This window comes from Hippoglossus stenolepis, chromosome 5, assembly GCF_022539355.2.
Source record: "Hippoglossus stenolepis isolate QCI-W04-F060 chromosome 5, HSTE1.2, whole genome shotgun sequence".
In the NCBI taxonomy this organism is placed as follows: domain Eukaryota; kingdom Metazoa; phylum Chordata; class Actinopteri; order Pleuronectiformes; family Pleuronectidae; genus Hippoglossus; species Hippoglossus stenolepis.
Genome location: NC_061487.1, coordinates 12288827 through 12306769, shown reverse-complemented (window position 1 = coordinate 12306769; position 17943 = coordinate 12288827). Strand labels below are relative to the sequence as shown.

Sequence of the window (17943 nt, the reverse complement as noted above, 5' to 3'; positions counted from 1 at the left end):
AACTGAGCTTTTTTTGATTTATTTATTTATTATTGTTTGTTGTTGCTGCATCAGCCACGCTTCTTTGTGTGTGTGTGTGTGTGTGTGTGTGTGTGTGTGTGTGTGTGTGTGTGTGTGTGTGTGTGTGTGTGTGTGTGTGTGTGTGTGTGTGTGTGTGTGTGTGTGTGTGTGTGTGTGTGTGTGTGTGTGTGAGATGTGTGTGACTGTGTTTAACTGTGTGTAAGAGAGAGGGAGTCTGTTTTTAGGAATACCAGACAAAGACAAAGAGGGAGGCTGGATCCAGACTGCATCCGTCTCGGGACAGGAGAGGTACCCAGCGGTAGCCTGGAGGTGAAAAAAGAAAAAATGTTAAATACATGAGCATCTTATATATATGCACACACTCAGGAGCTTTTTAAGACAAACTGGAGCACAGAGCAGAGACCAACCTTCAGTAACGCTGACACGGTGACTGAAGGGAAATACAATAATGGTCACACAATGTCACCTGATGTAATTTAGCTCTTTTGTTTTGACTCCCCCCCCCCCAACCCTCACCCGCTGCCACTCTCCACGTCTCTGTGACTCACCTTTCTTCAGGCTGCTGAAGGGCAGAGTGTACTGGCCCACAAAGTCACTACTGAGGAAGCCGGTCTGATCTCGCACACAGAAGCGGACGAGGCAGAGCTCGGGGACGCTGATGTTGAAGTTCATGTCGGTGTCCCAGTGAGGAGTCAGAGCTGTAACCAGAATTCACCAGATTATTACAACCAAGAACAATTGATGGGTTTAGTTTCTATAATAAATGTTTTACACTGATAATGGATCACATGTATTTGTTTGTTAAATTATATGGTGAATGGTAGCTGGTCTGTATTGATATAGTTCTTTTCTAGTCTTGATGACCACTCAAAGCACTTTACAGAACAGTTTTTGCCATTCACACACAGATTCATACAGGGCATCTATGGGCAGCACTATGTGGGCCATTCAGGGTTCAGTATCCAATAGTAACAAACACACAGAAAATGAGAATCTTAGCATCTGTGTTTTATTTACAAGCTGCAACATTATTCTGCCCTATGATTCGCTGGTGACCTGCCTCTCTGCCAATGTCAGCTGGGATTGGCTCCAGCTCCAATACCCTCAACATGATAAGTGGTGTATACAATGGATGGATGGATTGAACTTTACGATTCTGCCTCAGTGTTTCCTATTCCCTAATGCAACGGTCTACTGCATCATTAACTGGGCCTAATGTACATTCTCTTTAATACACCAATAATACAGACAGATATTAATAAATAATGCTGCAGATGATGCTACTGACAATAGTTGCATTGATTCATTATTATTGATTGACATATTAATTAATGGCTGGATCTCAGCAATGGCCTCTTCTGAATTTGTTTTAAGTGTAACACAGTGTAAAACAGTAGAAAGTACAGTTATTTGCTGATATATGTAGAGGAGTAAAAGTGAAAAGTACCTGAAAATGTTTTTACTTATGTAAAAAAGAAAAAATTAAATACAGTAATGAGGTAAATGTCCATGGTTACATCCCACCAGTGCTAATATGGCTGATGTTTAGTATGTGTAATGTTTATCATGACACCATGTTGATATGATCGTGGTGACATGATAATACATGACAATGAGGAGAGAACACGTAGGTAACTCAGGAGTCTGCTGTGATTCACAACTCATTTCTGATTCAAAGCAATTTGCCCAAGTTCCTCAGTTTTCTTTTCTATCCACATTCATTTGTATTCACAAGTTACCTCATCTCTTTCATAGTGTGAAATGATTTTATGATTTATACCCATGCTCTGCACCCTCCAGGACTTTTTACTATCTCCTCTTTTTTTCTCTCCTTCTCTCCATCTTTGTCTGTTTTCATCAGCAGCCCTTCAACACTGTATCTCTTAATGTTATGTTTGGGTCTTAAGTACGTTTTTGAAAATGCTGGCTCCAAATTAAAGGCGACAGACTGCGTGTTTAAGGCTGATCCACCTAAAATATGAGAGGTCCTTCTAAACCCTCGACAGCTGAGGAATAAGCCTCCGCACTTGAAAGTCTGATTATAGTTACGGTCTTAAAATTTGAGACTCAAACAGTAATTTTCATAGTTATCATCACAAACCAATAAACTAGTCCCAGTCATTATGAACGTTGGTGATACGGTGACGAGATAATTCAGAACAATCTTTGTATGTGTGAGGATCCAACTGGCGCAGTGACTGTCGGCTCCATGTTTCCAGTCTTAGTGGCAAATAGTGTGTGACAGAGTTCCCTTCAAAGGAAAAGCACTTCTACATTTTGAAGAATTTCATCAGCACATTTCTCCTCTGAAGCCCAACCGCAGCTTATCAGGAAAGAGTTTTAAAAGGAAGAAAAAGAGGAACTTACAGAAATTGAAAATGTCTGCCGTCATAGAAAAATGACAAGAATCCAGCTTAGTTGGCTTCCATGTTTTCTCTTGGAGGTTTACATTGTACTATGTTATGCTGGCACTTGTTTCCATATGTCTTTTATATTTGCATGTATGGAGATGTCAGAACGTGACTGACTTTAGTGATCCTATGATTTTACCTCAAGTGCTACTATCAACGTTTTTGTCGTTAAGTGAAAAGTCTTTTCAAAGGATTACCATGAAATGTTGTGCAGAAATGTTTTGAGCCCCATATTCATGTCAAAATTTTACAGATACAATTTGTGTGATAGGAACTACCTAAAAGGACTGAAACCATGTCCACTTGTGTGCACTGTGACTTTTTAGTTTGTCCCATCTACTAACATGGAGGAGGGAGGGTTTATCCCCTATACTGCAGCTGGCCACCAGGTGACGATTGAGGCACTTTGGCTTCACAGTGCTGTCGTGTCTTCCATCTTTACATACAGTCTATGATCCAAACTCAGAAGACACCTGAGCTGATCCAGTCAAGCTGATTCTTGAGATGCTCTAACAAAACCCATATAAACTCCCCAGTTTGCAATTCAGTACTTACAATTGTTTTTGACAGTGTGTGTGTTTTTTTTGCGGGGTTCAGATGCAATCCCATTAATCTCCACTCTGACGAAGGGGTCCAGAGCTTTGCCGCTCCGGGGAACAGGAAGGTTGGAGCCACTGATCACCTGCAGGTAATCACACACACACACACACACAGACGATATGGAGAGTCACATTAGGGGCGTGTAAGAATCCAAGATTTCCAGGGATAAACAATAGAAGGTAAAACAGGAGAGGCGGTAAGAGTAAAGAGGAATAGAGGGGAGAGCTGTAATTATGCGCGGAGAGAGGCTGATCTGCAGTCCTCTCACACTGAGCCTTCCCTTCCTCAGCCCCCGATCAAACACAGACCTGCTGGTACTTATCATGACACGCCCCACTTGGCTCTGATGGAGCTTTACAGTGTCCGGCCCAAAATTACAGTCCCTCTCCTAAAGTCATGCCACAAATACTCAGCAGTCCATGTATACAAACGTGTAGCTGTTTGGATTCAGGATCTGAAAACAGAAAATTCCTTAGACAGTTTGATGATAAATAAACTCATTAAAGCTCAAGGGGAAATATTGTTTTCCACAGCCGATGAATAATTGAATGTTTAAATATTGAAAATCCGACCAAGTCACAACACTGAATGCTGCTGATGACACTGATTACCACCGAGTCGAGAGCTGAGGCAAAATGGCAGGATTTTCCCTGAAGTGATCGAATAATACATAGTGATGATGTGAATAAATAAGTGTGTTTTTCCCCCAGGGCAGCCAAAAATCGAGCACAGCACATATGTCAGGCAGTGTGTTGGGAAGGTGTGTGTGTGTGTGTGTGTGTGTGTGTGTGTGTGTGTGTGGCCGCGTCTCAAGTGCTTATATTTAACTGCACATCATCATCATCATGAAGTTTTCACTATCACAGGTAAAGCAGAGCCAATACTTAAAGTAGAGGGACTTTTTAAAGCAACACATAGAAGTGGAAAGAGAAAAAATAACCCATGATGCATCACTGGATCCAGCTGAAACATCAGAAAACAGTTTAGAAGTCAGTTTACCAAGATGACAAAAAGCTGTTTCTCATTGCCTACTAGCAATGCAAATAATTTAGGTTTTATTTGTTCAGGTTTTGTGATCTGCATGCATTTTCTAACAGCACCCAGACCCAAAGGAGGTAATTGCAGTCACACTCACCGAGGCCCAACAATTCCCATAAACTCTTTTGAAATAATCAACAAATGTCAACATAAACATCCTATCTCGCAAAGTTTAAGGAAGTGATGAAAGATTCCTCGATCTGTCCCTTTGTCCCGATCCACACCAAAATGAAATGGGTTGTATCTAGACCGTTGTCCCATCCTTCCAACACTTTTTGTGAAAATCCATTCCAAGGTTTTGTGTAATCCTGCAGACAACTAAACACTCAGACACTCAGACAGGGGTGAAAACATAACTCTATTTTTTGTTTTTAACCTTTCCATGAGCAGCAATGACGCTGTAAATCTGTGAACCCACTCCACTCTACACCTTGACAGAAAAGAACAAAACAATATGAAGCACTTTACTGTAGAACTCTGAACTTTGCTTTTAGCCGTTTAAGAGAGACTCGCTGCAGCTTTGATGACATCCTGCTCCTGTACCAGTCAAGTTTGGATGCACTTATGATAATTTGCTTTCGGTCTAAAACATCAGCCGAACTAAAATCGTGTTTAAGACCTTGCTGTCAAAAGTTTTTATGAGAGGGTGTGGCTCTGGGAATTTCTTTAACACAGACTTTTTCAACATTTTCATTGATTTCTCAGGGAATGTTGTATTGTCTGTATTTATATAGCCCACTTCGGCATGCAGATGGGGAAGACTGGGATCGAACTGCCGACCTTCTGGTTAGAGGATGACCACTCTACCCCCTTAGCCACAGCCACCCTCGGATGTATGAATCTTGATGAAAGAAATCTGCCATGTTTAGGGGACTGATATTTATGAGTGTGTGTGGAACTTGGTGTAGATCTAAATAAAAACCAGGACGTAGTAAAATTAAATGTGGTCCCACGTGTTGTATTGTGGTGGAGACAGATCCCAAAACAGTGACCAATTCAGTTTATGAAGTTTTTTCACTATGATTCACAAGTTGTTATGATCATGAGACGTTCCCTCGTCTCCCTCGTCTGCTGCGACTCCCACGTGATCACAGGCAGTTCCACATATTGTCCTTATTGTACAAAGTCCTGTATATCTTTGAATCCTACCATTATCTTCTGCATATGAGCGAAAATAGTTATTTTTCATGACTGGCCTTATCATATGTGTGACTGTCGTTGTCATGGGGAAACTGAAAAGCTGTAACTCAGTGTAATTTGTGACTGTCTTCACCCTTTGTCACGTGTAAGACAAAGTGCTGCTACTACTCTTTGAAAAGGGGCGATTTCTTAATTGGAACCTGAATGTGACGGCGTTAGATCGCCCGTCTCTCTCCTCTCCCTTTACTTTCTGACAGAGATAATCTCATTAAACGCAGACACTCTCAGGGAGTTTTACATCACTGTTGGTTCACAGCATCCGGCAGAAAAGCATTTATCTGGGGGCGAGGAGTGAAATGAGCTTCACTACACAATGGCCTAGATTGTGCAGCATAGACATTTATATGCCCGTAAAGCGCACATGCACACAGAGTCCTCTAACATTACACCTTAAATCAATAAATCCCCCCCTGAGTGGATTACGCAGCGTCCAATGCTCTGTACCTTGAGCAGCAGGCGTGTGGCTTTCGAGTGCTGGCTACAGCCGGGATCAAAGCTCGTCTCACTGGACATGAGCACGGCCGGCTTCAGGGTGTACCCGCAGCCCCCGTTGTCCTGGAAACGGCCATTATTAAGGTCCATAGGCAGGCCCAGAGACTGGAAGTTGAGAGCCACTGCAAAACAACACGGGACAGTGTTGGAACGAAGATAGCGAGGAGCCACAGAGCAGAGGCAACAAAACAAACTAAAGACCAAAGCTTGTTAAAAATAAAATGAGCTGCATGAGATGATCCGTCTTTTCTGCAGAAGGGAGCTAAACTACACAAAGACTCCAAATGTTTACACAACAATGGCGTTTATTGCATCAGGGAGGTGTTCAAAGTCAGTAACTGCAGTGAGAGCATGTGGAGTGGGGTTTTTCTGCAGTGCCAACGCTCGAGTGTCGCCATGTGTGCTGCAGAGCTGTGCTGATGAATTATGGTTCGCCTGGAATAACATCAATAATGCAAATATTTAATTTTGTCCTCGCTAACACATTGCAATGCGTACATCTTCCATGCATTTCACAGGATCCCAGGTTCTACTCATGTGAGAGGAACTGATCATCCAGGCTGCTGCTCTGTACCAGCCTCAGTCTGCTTATCGATCAGCACAGCACTGCATCAGCGTCAGTGGTTGATTGATGGTGATGGATGAAGAGGATGTGTGAAGGCAGAGTGAGTGACAGGGACACTGGCCAGGGGGTGGAGACTTTGAGCTTGTGGGTGAATGATGCACAGGTACTGTATGTCATGTGCTGGAGTGAAACCTAGTCCTCATGCTGGATGCTTAAATAATAATCGTTGCACAAAATTTAAATAAATTCGCACCCAGACGTTGATGCAATATATAAATAAATACATCGGGGGTGCAAAGTGATTTGGAAAAGGTGTGATGAGGACGAGTCCCTGTGAAAAGACAGATGAGGTGGTGGTTCGGGGTTTGGACTGGAAGGAAATGTCCTTTTTCTGATGATCTACAGGACAATAGTCAATTTGTTCCCTTTAAGGTTTGACAGTTTCAGCACTTCATTTCACTTCATCTCATAAGCTCATAATGGATTGTGTTGATTGTTTTGTGTGTGTCTAGAAATGTTTGATTTCATTTTAAAGTGAACCATCAAATTATAGCAAAATTCCTTTTTTTATGTTGTTTTGATTGATTGATATTTTCAGGGTTTTACTTTCAACCCAAACCGATACATGGTTTGACAGAAAGTATGAAGAGCTTCAGGGAAATGTCATTGCCCCTTTTAAAGTTGACATTTATTATCAATTATATATAGTTATAACTTTTGAAGTAATAATTTTATTGCCAATTTATATATCAATAAATAAAACACCTAATATTTTTAGCAGTTTAATTTTATTTATTTGGGTTAATGTATGTATAATTAATCTATTTATTATTTCATGAGGATATTTACTACTTAGGTCCAATTAATTGAATTTAATGAATTTAATTAAATGATTTATAACCCTTTCCATGACTCCTACCATCTTTCATAACTGTATATAAAATAATACCACATTCACTACAAAACATTTTGCACTAACTTTCTACTTATGTAAATCTGTAAAGGTTCAGCAAAAGATGTTAAAATCGGTATTGTTGCCAGGTTACAACAATACTTATCGTACACACAGTCATGTGTGTTGTGTGCTCTCTGCCCTTTTATACAGAGGCATCGACTCTCTGTCTCTCTCCGACTCACCAAGCTGAGAGCCCACGTTCCAAAACTCCTGAGGGTTGTAATTGGACGAAGACGTCCTGAAGGCCGCTGGGTAAATCCTGCTGAGGAACTTCTGGTTGTGCCGAACAAAATCTGCACCTGAGAGAGTCGACACGCAAAGTTGAAAAAGGTCAGACGTCTCCTCTCACACATACGTGTTAATGAGGGTTCATGAGTTCATTCTGACTTGTTCCCAGTGACGATGTAATGCTGTGATCCTGTGAAAACAAGTCTATATTTAGCTCAGCCAAGGAGGTTATGTTTTCACCCCTGTTCTTTTGTTTGTTGGCTTGTCAGCAAGATTAAACTAAAACACATTTTAGGATATAGTATAGGTCAGAGAGGAACCTATTAATTTGCTGCAGTTCTGGATTTCTTGTGTGAGATGGGCATTTTTCAACATTTTCTTTGATTTCCCAGGGAATAATTCATAGGTCTTGTTGAAAAATATCGCATTTGGGGAACCAATAACTATGACTGTGTGGTGCAGCTTGATTGAATTTAAAGAGACTGTTGGGCCTTGTCGAAGACATTTTAGCTTTTTTATTTCATCAGCGGAAACAGGATCCTGTAAATGAGATCATTCTAGTGATCAAGTGTCAAATGGATCGGGTTTCCGCTCCTGAATAACTATCTTCATTCTGGATAGAATTGGAAAAAACCGCAGCCACTGCCTGTATGTGATCGTTTCCCTGCGGGGTTTGACAATGACAAGAGACTACAGTTTTTTTTTTATAGCTTCACAGTAGATGAGGCTGTTCATCATCCCTGACAACCAGGCTAACCAGCTCATAATGTGTCTTAGTGTCTGAGAAGTTTCATTTCTCCTCAGCAGAAACAGATTTCATTACTCTACATCACTGTGTTTCTCCAATATACTGCCGCACAGCAGAGTGATGACAGTTTAACTGATTATCAGTTGATCCAAACCTCTGTGGGCTCTTTTTACTTCCCCAACAGTGGGACTATTTCTGCTTCATTTCCTGAATTGTACTCCCCTATGTCGTATATGTCATGTTGAATATGCATTTACTATTGTGGAGGTTTATGGCCTTGGGTGTAATTGCATTTCTTGTCAAAAGAGGGACTTTCAGCTCAATGTGATAATAAATCATGTGAATCCGCTGGGCTCATCAAAACGATATTTTCTAATATTTGCAATCAATTACACTCTGTCAAAAAATGCTCATTTCCCTTGTGTCATGATTTCAAATCAATAAGTGACAGTTTACCTGAGGCTCTGGCTAGCTTGTGTGCTTTCTTCTCTGCCGTAGACGTGTTCTCGTAGCAGCTCTGATTGTCCTTAGAGTAACTGAAGCTGACAAACTTCACCGACTTCGTGTATATGACCAAGTCAGACAAAGCTTTGGCCACCACCACCTCCTTCTAATCATTTTAGGATAGAGAGAAAGACAAACCAAAGATAACATTCACCAAACAACAACAAATAGTTCACATTTAAATACTTCCTTTTCATCCAAAATCTCTCTGTGTCTCAACCTGTTCTTGCCCTCCCTGACTTACTTTCTTCTTTGGCCCTGCCTTTCTCGGACACCAGAACTTTGACGTGGATTGAAACTCCTCGTCCTCCTCATCCTCCTCATCGTCATCCTCGCTTTCATCTACGCTCTCCTCTATCTCTGTCCCTGATGCATCTTCTGCCCTATTCTGAGGCTTGAGCTTTTTATTCTTGATGAGGATTTTATACTTCAGGTCCTGGCGTCCCCACAAACACACATATACTTTGGTATGAATTCACATCAAAATAAATAAATGTTGGGTTATCTTGGCACACACATTTACATCCAACTCATAAAAGCATCACATAGATGTGTTTTTTTTAAATCTTTATTCAAGAGGATGGTATTTCAGTCTGAGAGCAAGAATTGTTGATTTCACATTCACATTGTTTAATGCTTTCACCCAAAAGCCTGCGCCTGCCTGTGCTTAGATTTTGTAACACTACACCTGGCAAATCTAAGCACAAGCAAGGGCTAAGATTTGCTCTGCTTGTGCTCAAACTGTGCACTTGCACTCAGATATTTTGTTGTTTGGACTTCCTGTGCTCCAGCTTCAGCTCTTTTCCTCGCTGTCATGCTGCTTCTGTGCCCGCGTGAAACATCTGCTCTTGCTGTTGGACTTTTTAATTTCCAATAAAAAATAAAAAAAATTCTGTCAAAATTCCCTGATCAATAGAATTTCAGGTGTTGACAACTAAAATCTGAGCACAAGCAGGGGTTATTTGAGTGCAAGCAAAGGGCTTTGAGTAAAAGCATTGCAAAATCTGAACGTGAAGTCCTGCTCTCAAACTGAAAGAACACACTCCTGGATAAAGATGGAGGAAAGAAAACCACCCTCATGGTTTGACACAAAGTCTTTTAGATACATTCACATCACACAGCCGGGTATCCCATTATAAAGAAGGAAAAAGCAGCAGGTCTATCGAATCACTGAATCACACATCTGCTGCTGCATTTCACCACCGCAGCTCCAAATCTGTTGGTAATCTATAGGTCTCTCTCCGCAGATGAGCAGCAATATGCTAAAAGTTAAAAAAAAAGTCAGGTCTTGCATTTGGAAGCAGCTCTATGGTGATCCACACCACAGGAAGTCACACATACTGCATGCACAGGCAAAATATGCAAAAATGATTACAGCTCTGTCGACATTAACAACCAATAAGAGTCCATATAGTTTGGAAATTACAAGCTTCAGAGCTTCTTTTGGCTCTGCACGCTTTCATTTTTCATTGCCGTTACACAAAATGATACAGTCTGGGATAGAGGGATAGAGGGATAGAGGCTTTGCTTATGTTGGTGTAATTTAGGATTACACATGAGGTTCTTGAAGAGAATTCCATCACATTACACCAGTAAACAGCCTTATTTTTGCTCAATTTTAAGCTTTCAAATGGGCAGTAGCACCGATGTTTTTAGTTGAACATTTGCACCTTCATACTCCATTCTGAGCACCGAGGTCGACCAACCTGATGCTTCATAAAGGTGATGAAAAATAAAGGTGAGGCCTGGGTCTTTGCAGTGTCTGCTCTGAAACAGTTTACCTCTTCACGTCAGAACTGCTCAGACCCTTTAGCAACATTTAAATCATTGCTAAAGACTCACTTCTTCTCACTGGTTTTTAAATTCTGGTTAAGTTTGAGACCTTGACTTCATCTGCTATCATACAATGCTTACAATCCCAAATATTTATACAGTTTAACATTGTATTCATCCATCCATTGTCTTCTGCTAATCCGAGCTCAGGTTGCGGAGGTAGCCGGCTAAGTAGGGTACCCCAGACGTTCTTCTCCTTAGCCACGCTTTCCACCTAGTCCTGGGGGTACCCGAGGCGTTACCAGGCAAGATTGGATATGTAATCCCTCCAATGAGTTCTGCCCAGGAGTCATCATGACTAGATCCCCAAACAACGCCTTCTGTCCCCTTTCGACATAAAGGAGCAGTGGTTCAACTCCAAGCTCCCTCCGGATGTCTGAACTCTTCACCCTATCTCATAGGCTGAGTCCAGCCCCCCCGACAGAGAAAAGAGAAAAGTCATTTTGGCCGCTTGTGCCCGTGATCTCTGAGTGGAGTATAAAGCAATGAAAACTTCAAGGCATTGTGTTTGTTCAGCTGACATAATTGGGTGGTAACTAATTTGTGTGAAGCTGCATGGATGTGACACTAACTCAGCATTGCTGGGTGTTCAGACTAAAAAGCTCTGAGGCTCCTATGTAAGCCCACCCTTCCTGAAAGATAAATATATATATATACATGGGGGAGATATATTGTATGCACAGTCAGGATAAAACTATAACTATAACTCATTTTTGCAGTAAAAGTAGCACAAGTCAGAGGCAGCAGAGAAACACACTCTCAGAGAAAAACCTTTTCATCCTCCTCGTCATATTCAACAGACTGCTCCTGTTTCAGATTAATCTAAATGAAGAATCCGCTCAAGTGCTTAAGCATGTTCAAAATGATGGACACTTCTTGGGATCAATCGCTTCACGTTAGATTTAGTGAAATTCCGCGAGATTAAAGAGGCTTGCAGACGTCCACCCCAGCGCCCCGGAGGAGGAGAGAGGCAAAGGAAGCCTCAGAGAGGGACTAATGAGGCCCTCTGTGCCGATGAAAAGGTCTCGTTTTCCCTTATTTCCTGTGCTACATGACAGATGATGAGGATCCGTGCGTAGAAACACCATCATCCCTCTATATGCACCAGCGGCTCAAACATTAAACACACATTCAACTTCATATTCAGATAGCCATTGCTTCCTCTGAGTCTTACATTTGGGCTCGGGAGGTCTCCAGTGGTCAGATGATCCAAGGGAGCTCTCAGCAGCTTCTCCCCCAGGATAGAGATGAGGTACTGGGCCATGACCTCTTGCTGCTCCTGGGAGCAATGGTTTTCCAAAGACAGGATCACCGGGAAGGCAGACACCTGTCAAGAAATAATACCTGATTAAAATAAATGATTCAATCCCCTATTTCTAACAATTAACATCAACCTTGACACAGAGAATTGCAAGAAAAGCTTTACTATCAGAGCAAATGCAGCTCTATCACGGTGGACAGTGAGGTCGATGCCTGGGGCAGCACTCGAGGAAATACAGGCCCTGTAACATGGTGTGTGATGTTACCTCGAAGGCATGTTGCTCCACTGTTTTGATGACATCCCTAAAGAGAATCTTTGTGGTCAGGGTGTGGCCGTGGTAGACGACAGGCTCCATATCTGACCCATCCCAGCAGTCAATCTCCAGACAGCGACAGCCTTTCCTCAGAGCACTGTGTCACACACACACACACACACACACACACACACACACACACACACACACACACACACACACACACACACACACACACACACACACAAATATACATACAGAGATACTTAGCTGTGGAGAGGCTATAAAAAGTACGTCTAATGTACTGTGTGAGAAATGAAAAGGGAAGCGGAGAAAAACCAACTAAGCAATTTTCTCTCCAACACAAAATCTTTCATAGTTCAAGTCATCACAACAACATCCATACAAATTGTATCTGAATAATCTATAACACTGAAATATAATTATTTCTTACAACAGCTTTTGCTGTCCCATTTCCATTTGTTTAGATAAATAGTATGTTTAGGTTTATATAGTATAGAATATATAAGATATGTAAGAAAAATCTTTCTGTTAATCCCAATGCAATGATACATTTTCTTGCAACTCTGATGCAACGGTATATCACCCTTTAACTTTGAACTAATCCAGCCTTTTCTACCAGTTTATTTCTGTTTAATATTGAAATAACAACACACAGGTCCATGTAAGTTGTGAGAGACTATACCTCTAATCTCAGTTGTGTTAATGAAACAATCGTTTCATTCTTAATTGTACATTTTACAATATAACTGCTTTATGAGTGTTGTTTAGCATAGTCAAAGTTTTATATTGTAGTTGTTTGATGCATTTCAGAGAATGGAGGGTCTACAGAAAAGTTGATGAAGAAAAAACAAACCACTCACGTCTTAGTGTTCAGTCTGCAGCTAGAGGTGGGAAACAACTAGCTTAGCATAAAGACTGGAAACAGGGGGAACAGTTATCCCAAATGTTCAATATGCCTTACTTTAAATGTCACTAACACACTGCACCGGGATTGTCTAATCAATACACAAACTGAAAGGTAAATAGGGTTTATTTGTTGTCAAACATTGTAGTCACTCCCCTGAGACTTGACACTGCATACGTGTGAGCTATCTACAGCTAATGCATACACAGTTTAGTGTTTGGGTACCAGACCCGAGTCCATTAGGATCCATCTGGACCTGACGAGTCAGGCTAGGTTCTGACTAAAATTATTGGAATGATATTTGGGTTTGGTCACGTTGGCTGGGCTTTCTACTTGATTTCTTGCACTGCACGTGTTGGTAATCGGGGTCTACGGTCAGACTTGATGGTTTTTCTCTTGGGCTCAGTCAGGTTCTGACAGAAAGCTGCAGCCTGAGCCGTCCTCCAGTACAGTTGGTACATACGGGACAAAAACACCCGGCAAAAACTGCTCCTTTGTCAAATTAGCATGAACAGTATAGAGCAACTTTAGAGAGACAGGGGAACTGTTTCCCTGTGCTTCCATTCTTAATGCTAAGCTAGGTTGATCAGCTATATGCTTTAATGTTTGTGACATTACAGTGGTATGAATATTTTGTTTACGGTTTTTGCAATCATTTCAGGAAATAATAATTATATAATACATTTCCTGTGTATGTATTTCTTGTTTCTAAATATAGAAACAAGGGGGTGGGGGGTGGTAGCAGAGTAAGCAATGCCAGGATCCCCATTTTAAGCTAATAAGTCATTGTCAGTCATCTAATGCTCACCCCTCATTTCTCACTTGCCAATTCCACATTTCACAAGGATTTTGTGAATCATGTTATTTTACTTTCTTCACTCTTCCACCTGTGGGCTTGAGGAATAAGAAAAAACATCCCCTGGTCCCTGCCTCTTCCCTCTATCCCCTCGAGGTGACTCTTTCATCATCTAAGTAAACCAGAGCCTCCAGGCCGCTGGGTTGGAGCGCTCAACTCTGCCCACCGGTCAGGTCGCTCAGCACTTTCACAGGGACCATAAATACAGCACTTCTGCTGCCATCAGCCCCTTTTGTAATCACCTCCATTGTCCCATAATAGGACCACAGCAGTTTCACTGTCTGCCTCAGAGTGGGTCAATGACATGAGAGGAAAAGGAGATTATCTAGATAACACACATGCAGGTTTGGAGGAGAGACCTTCAAGCGAGGATCACTGGAGGAGCATTTTAGATCAGTATCATTTTTAAATTGACCTTATCATTTGTTTTGACTGAGATCAAAAAGTAGATTGATGCATTATCCAGGATTTAGCTGATGTTGGCTGATTGTCAAATTTAATCCATGTGCAATTTGATACATGGCACAGATTAAAAATAGGTTAAAAGTTCATTTTGACGAGTAATGGGGGTCATGTTCTCTGGCTCTGCTGTACTGCACTTCCTACCAAACATAAGCATAGAGGTGGCTTTTTCCTACGAGCTGGTCTCCAGTCAGGTAGGTGTTGTGTGATGTGGAGATGAAGTAGCTGCTGAGAGGCTGATCCATGTCTTGGTACGCGGATCTGTGGGTCTGGTCGAACACGCAGCAGTCTTTGGACTCCATGTACCTGAGGAATCCCTCAAATGTCATGGACCTGCTTTCTCTGGCTGGAGGAGGAGGAAGGAGCAGAGCAACACTAAAGTCAGAATCAGCATCAGTTCCTTTACCCACTGCAAAAAAAGTTTTAAAAACAGAAGCAGACTACGTTTTCCCAGTGTTATCAGATTGAAACAAATCAAACGGACAACAAGCATAAAGGCACAAGCTGGTGTTTAGCAGATGTTTAGCAAACAGTGTTTACAATGGTCACCATCCAGCAAGTTTACCAGCTAATATAGTAGCACCAGACACAAAGTAGGTTTGTGGTAATGTAAGTGTTGGAAGTATTTAAACTTGAACTGCTGAAGGGACTAAGAAAAGTTGTAGAAAGAGTATAGTGATAATCCCAGTTGACATTGTTGCCACCCTAACAAAGGGCTGATATCCAGAGTCAACCAATCACACTTAACTTTCACACCTACAGACAATTGCGGGTCTCCAATTCATCTAAACTACTTTTTTTTACTGGTTATGATTTCAACTATCAAAGACACATTTTCAGTAATGGTTTTTTGTCAAGACGAAGTCACATTGGATAACAAAAGAGTTAAAGTATCCTTAGTCTGACTGTAAATCTCTCCCGACTAAATAATCAGTTCAGAAGATCAGCAACATCACTGAAACAGTTATAGGTACAAAACTGCAAACACAAAAACTTTAGATAAATTACTTGCATCTCCATGCAAGGACCATAAACTGTAGAATCATAAAGTTACTGAGCCTAAAACAAACCTTTCTAATAGGTCATTGCAGGAAAAGCAAAGGTTTAATCGATAACATTAAAACTAATTGTAGATTCAAGAGTATATAAATAATATATACTATAAATACTATAAATATAAAGTATAAGGTATAAGTATATTGGTGCTACATGAGCTTCTTGATACCCTCTCTTACTCAAAGATTGCACCATGTAGTGAATAAATGTGTGGTTATGCTGCAGCATCGACTAGTTGTTGTGAGCTTTGTGTTGTTGTTTTGACAGTTTTTCTGTTTGTGGCTGTATAAATGATTCCACAGTGCACTGGGCCTGAGACAGCATCTGGTCTACTGGTCCACTGACGTGCCTGATTCCTCCATTTTCCTTCTGTCATTTCAGCCTCTTGCCACTGGGCTGATACAGCCAATCACTTTGTCTGCCAGACACCACTGGAGCTCAGATCTGAACTCCTCTTCCAGCTAAATTAGTGTGATTACGTGACAAAGCTTTATAGTCCTCAAAGACTATACAGTCATGTTCTCTGCCCATATAGTAATTAGCAGCATGCAGCCTGACATGTCACATTGTTCTCCCTTCACTCACCCGTCTCTTCAATCTCATATCTGTCAATCAAACTCTCTGCCGTCCCTTGGTTTGCTGTGAGCTCCATCTGCTTCTCGTGGAGGAACCGGACGAGGTCACAGGCAGGCAAAGTGGTCTGGCCTGAGGCGTAGCATTCGTACAGATGCTGGATTTCAGTTCTCCTGGAGGTGGGGGGCTTGTTTCTCTTCATCTTGCCCTGCACACACAAAAACCTCTCAATCCATTGTCACTGATCCTGGAAAGTTATTCTTTAGATTGTTTCACATCCTTCCTTTTCCTTTAGTTTCTTGCATGAAATCATCTTATCATTTTTCTGCAAGGCTTAATATAACTTGAATTTAAATCATTTAAAGCACAATACTTAAAAATAACCTTCACCATGGAAGTTATGTTTATGTGTGTTTGTTTGTTTGTTTGTTTGTTTGTTTGTTTGTTTGTATTTGTCATGCAAGGTTACACAAAAACAACATGAAAGATTTCCAAGAAACCCGGCGTAAGAATGTGCTTTGAGTTCGGGAAGAACCGATTAAATTGTGGTACGGATCGTGATCAGGAGGCGGATCCAGGATCTTTAGTTTTCACTTTCTTTAACATTAGGAAATGCAGTGACCAACATATTCATTGATTTCTCAGAGAATAATTCATGGATCTTGATGAAAAAAATCAAGCTTATTTAGGGGACTGATATTTACGAGTGTCTGAAATTTGGTGCAGATCCAATTAAAGATCCAGATCTAGTCAATTTAAATAGGTGGACTGTTGGGTCTTGGCAGAGCTATGTGCTTTACTGAGTGCCACTCTTGTTTGTATTGTCATGTTGGAGTTATTAGACACAGCGCATCACTTTCACTCTATAAATAAACAGGAAATACTGAAAACCCATGTATGTGTGCATGAAACACATCCAAGCATTTACTTGAATCTTTCTCTGCATGAGAGAGAATAAGTCAGGGCTTCTCCCTTCCTCTCAGCCCCCACCCATCTCTCCCCCACACCCACTGCACCTCTTCTATCGAATACAGCGAGGTCTGTGGGACTTTCTTATTTCAGTCCCTCTCTGCTTCTTGTCATTCCTCTCAGTCGGTGAGAAAAAAGTGTCTGTGACTTTCTCTGGCTTTGTCTGTGTCTCTCATACCTGTGCCCCTCCATACCTTTCATCCCTCTGTTCTGCAGCCTGTCATAGTTCAGTCATATGCCTACAAGCCAGTGCTACCTGGGAACCCGGCAGTTGGACTCAACTGCTGCATCTGCCGCCTCAGAGTGAGCGAAACAAAGCAACCAACTGATCTTCATTAACCTGTCATGTCAGTGGCAGAAACTGTAACTGAACCAAGAGATCCCTGTAAAGTGGTGCTCTGTGTTTAAAACAACTAATAGTTGACCAGAAATATCATACATCTTACACAAGATAAGATAAACATCTCTCACACTCAGTACACTATTGTATCCCAACCTGGAAACCACTCTTACTGAGGAAGGGATTAGCTAAATACAACAGCTACAATGTCAGTTAAACTGAAATGTTAACATGAAAACATTAAAAAGACATCATGTAAACAACAGCCTACCTCAGATATTAATGCTCCCTGAGCCCCTGTAATGTGGATGTTTAGGAGGTAAACAGGAAATCAGCAGGTCGTGAAAATACTCTTCCAGTAATATGCTTCTTCCAGCAGGGCTCTGAGGAAGTACACAAAGTTGTTGCCATGGTAACGAACATTCTGATTCTGGGGATGCTGTTTAAAAAAGATCACAACTGCTCTACACATGACTCTTTCTGAGGTATGGCAGAGGAGGATTGTGTTTTCTACACAAGTCTTTTCCCCAGACATGAGCAACACTAATGATTGAATATAATATGTGAAGAAACTATTTTTACCCTCATATTTCTGTGTCTGTGACACAAATACACTTTTTGAAACGTTTTTTGTTTTACCCATTGTCCAA

General features: G+C 41.3%; 1 protein-coding gene across 1 annotated transcript; it reads right to left on the bottom strand.

Moving 5' to 3' along the window:
• Positions 1–203: 203 nt before the first annotated feature.
• On the bottom strand, positions 204–16186 carry LOC118109886 (1-phosphatidylinositol 4,5-bisphosphate phosphodiesterase zeta-1). Its single transcript, XM_047339976.1, has 11 exons — positions 15997–16186; positions 14500–14701; positions 12122–12266; positions 11770–11922; positions 9007–9198; positions 8715–8868; positions 7465–7581; positions 5715–5884; positions 2988–3114; positions 570–719; positions 204–324 (listed from the first exon to the last, which is right to left on the bottom strand). The coding sequence occupies exons 1-11, from the start codon at positions 16184–16186 to the stop codon at positions 242–244; spliced, it is 1683 nt and encodes a 560-aa protein (XP_047195932.1). The 3' UTR covers positions 204–241.
• Positions 16187–17943: the final 1757 nt, after the last annotated feature.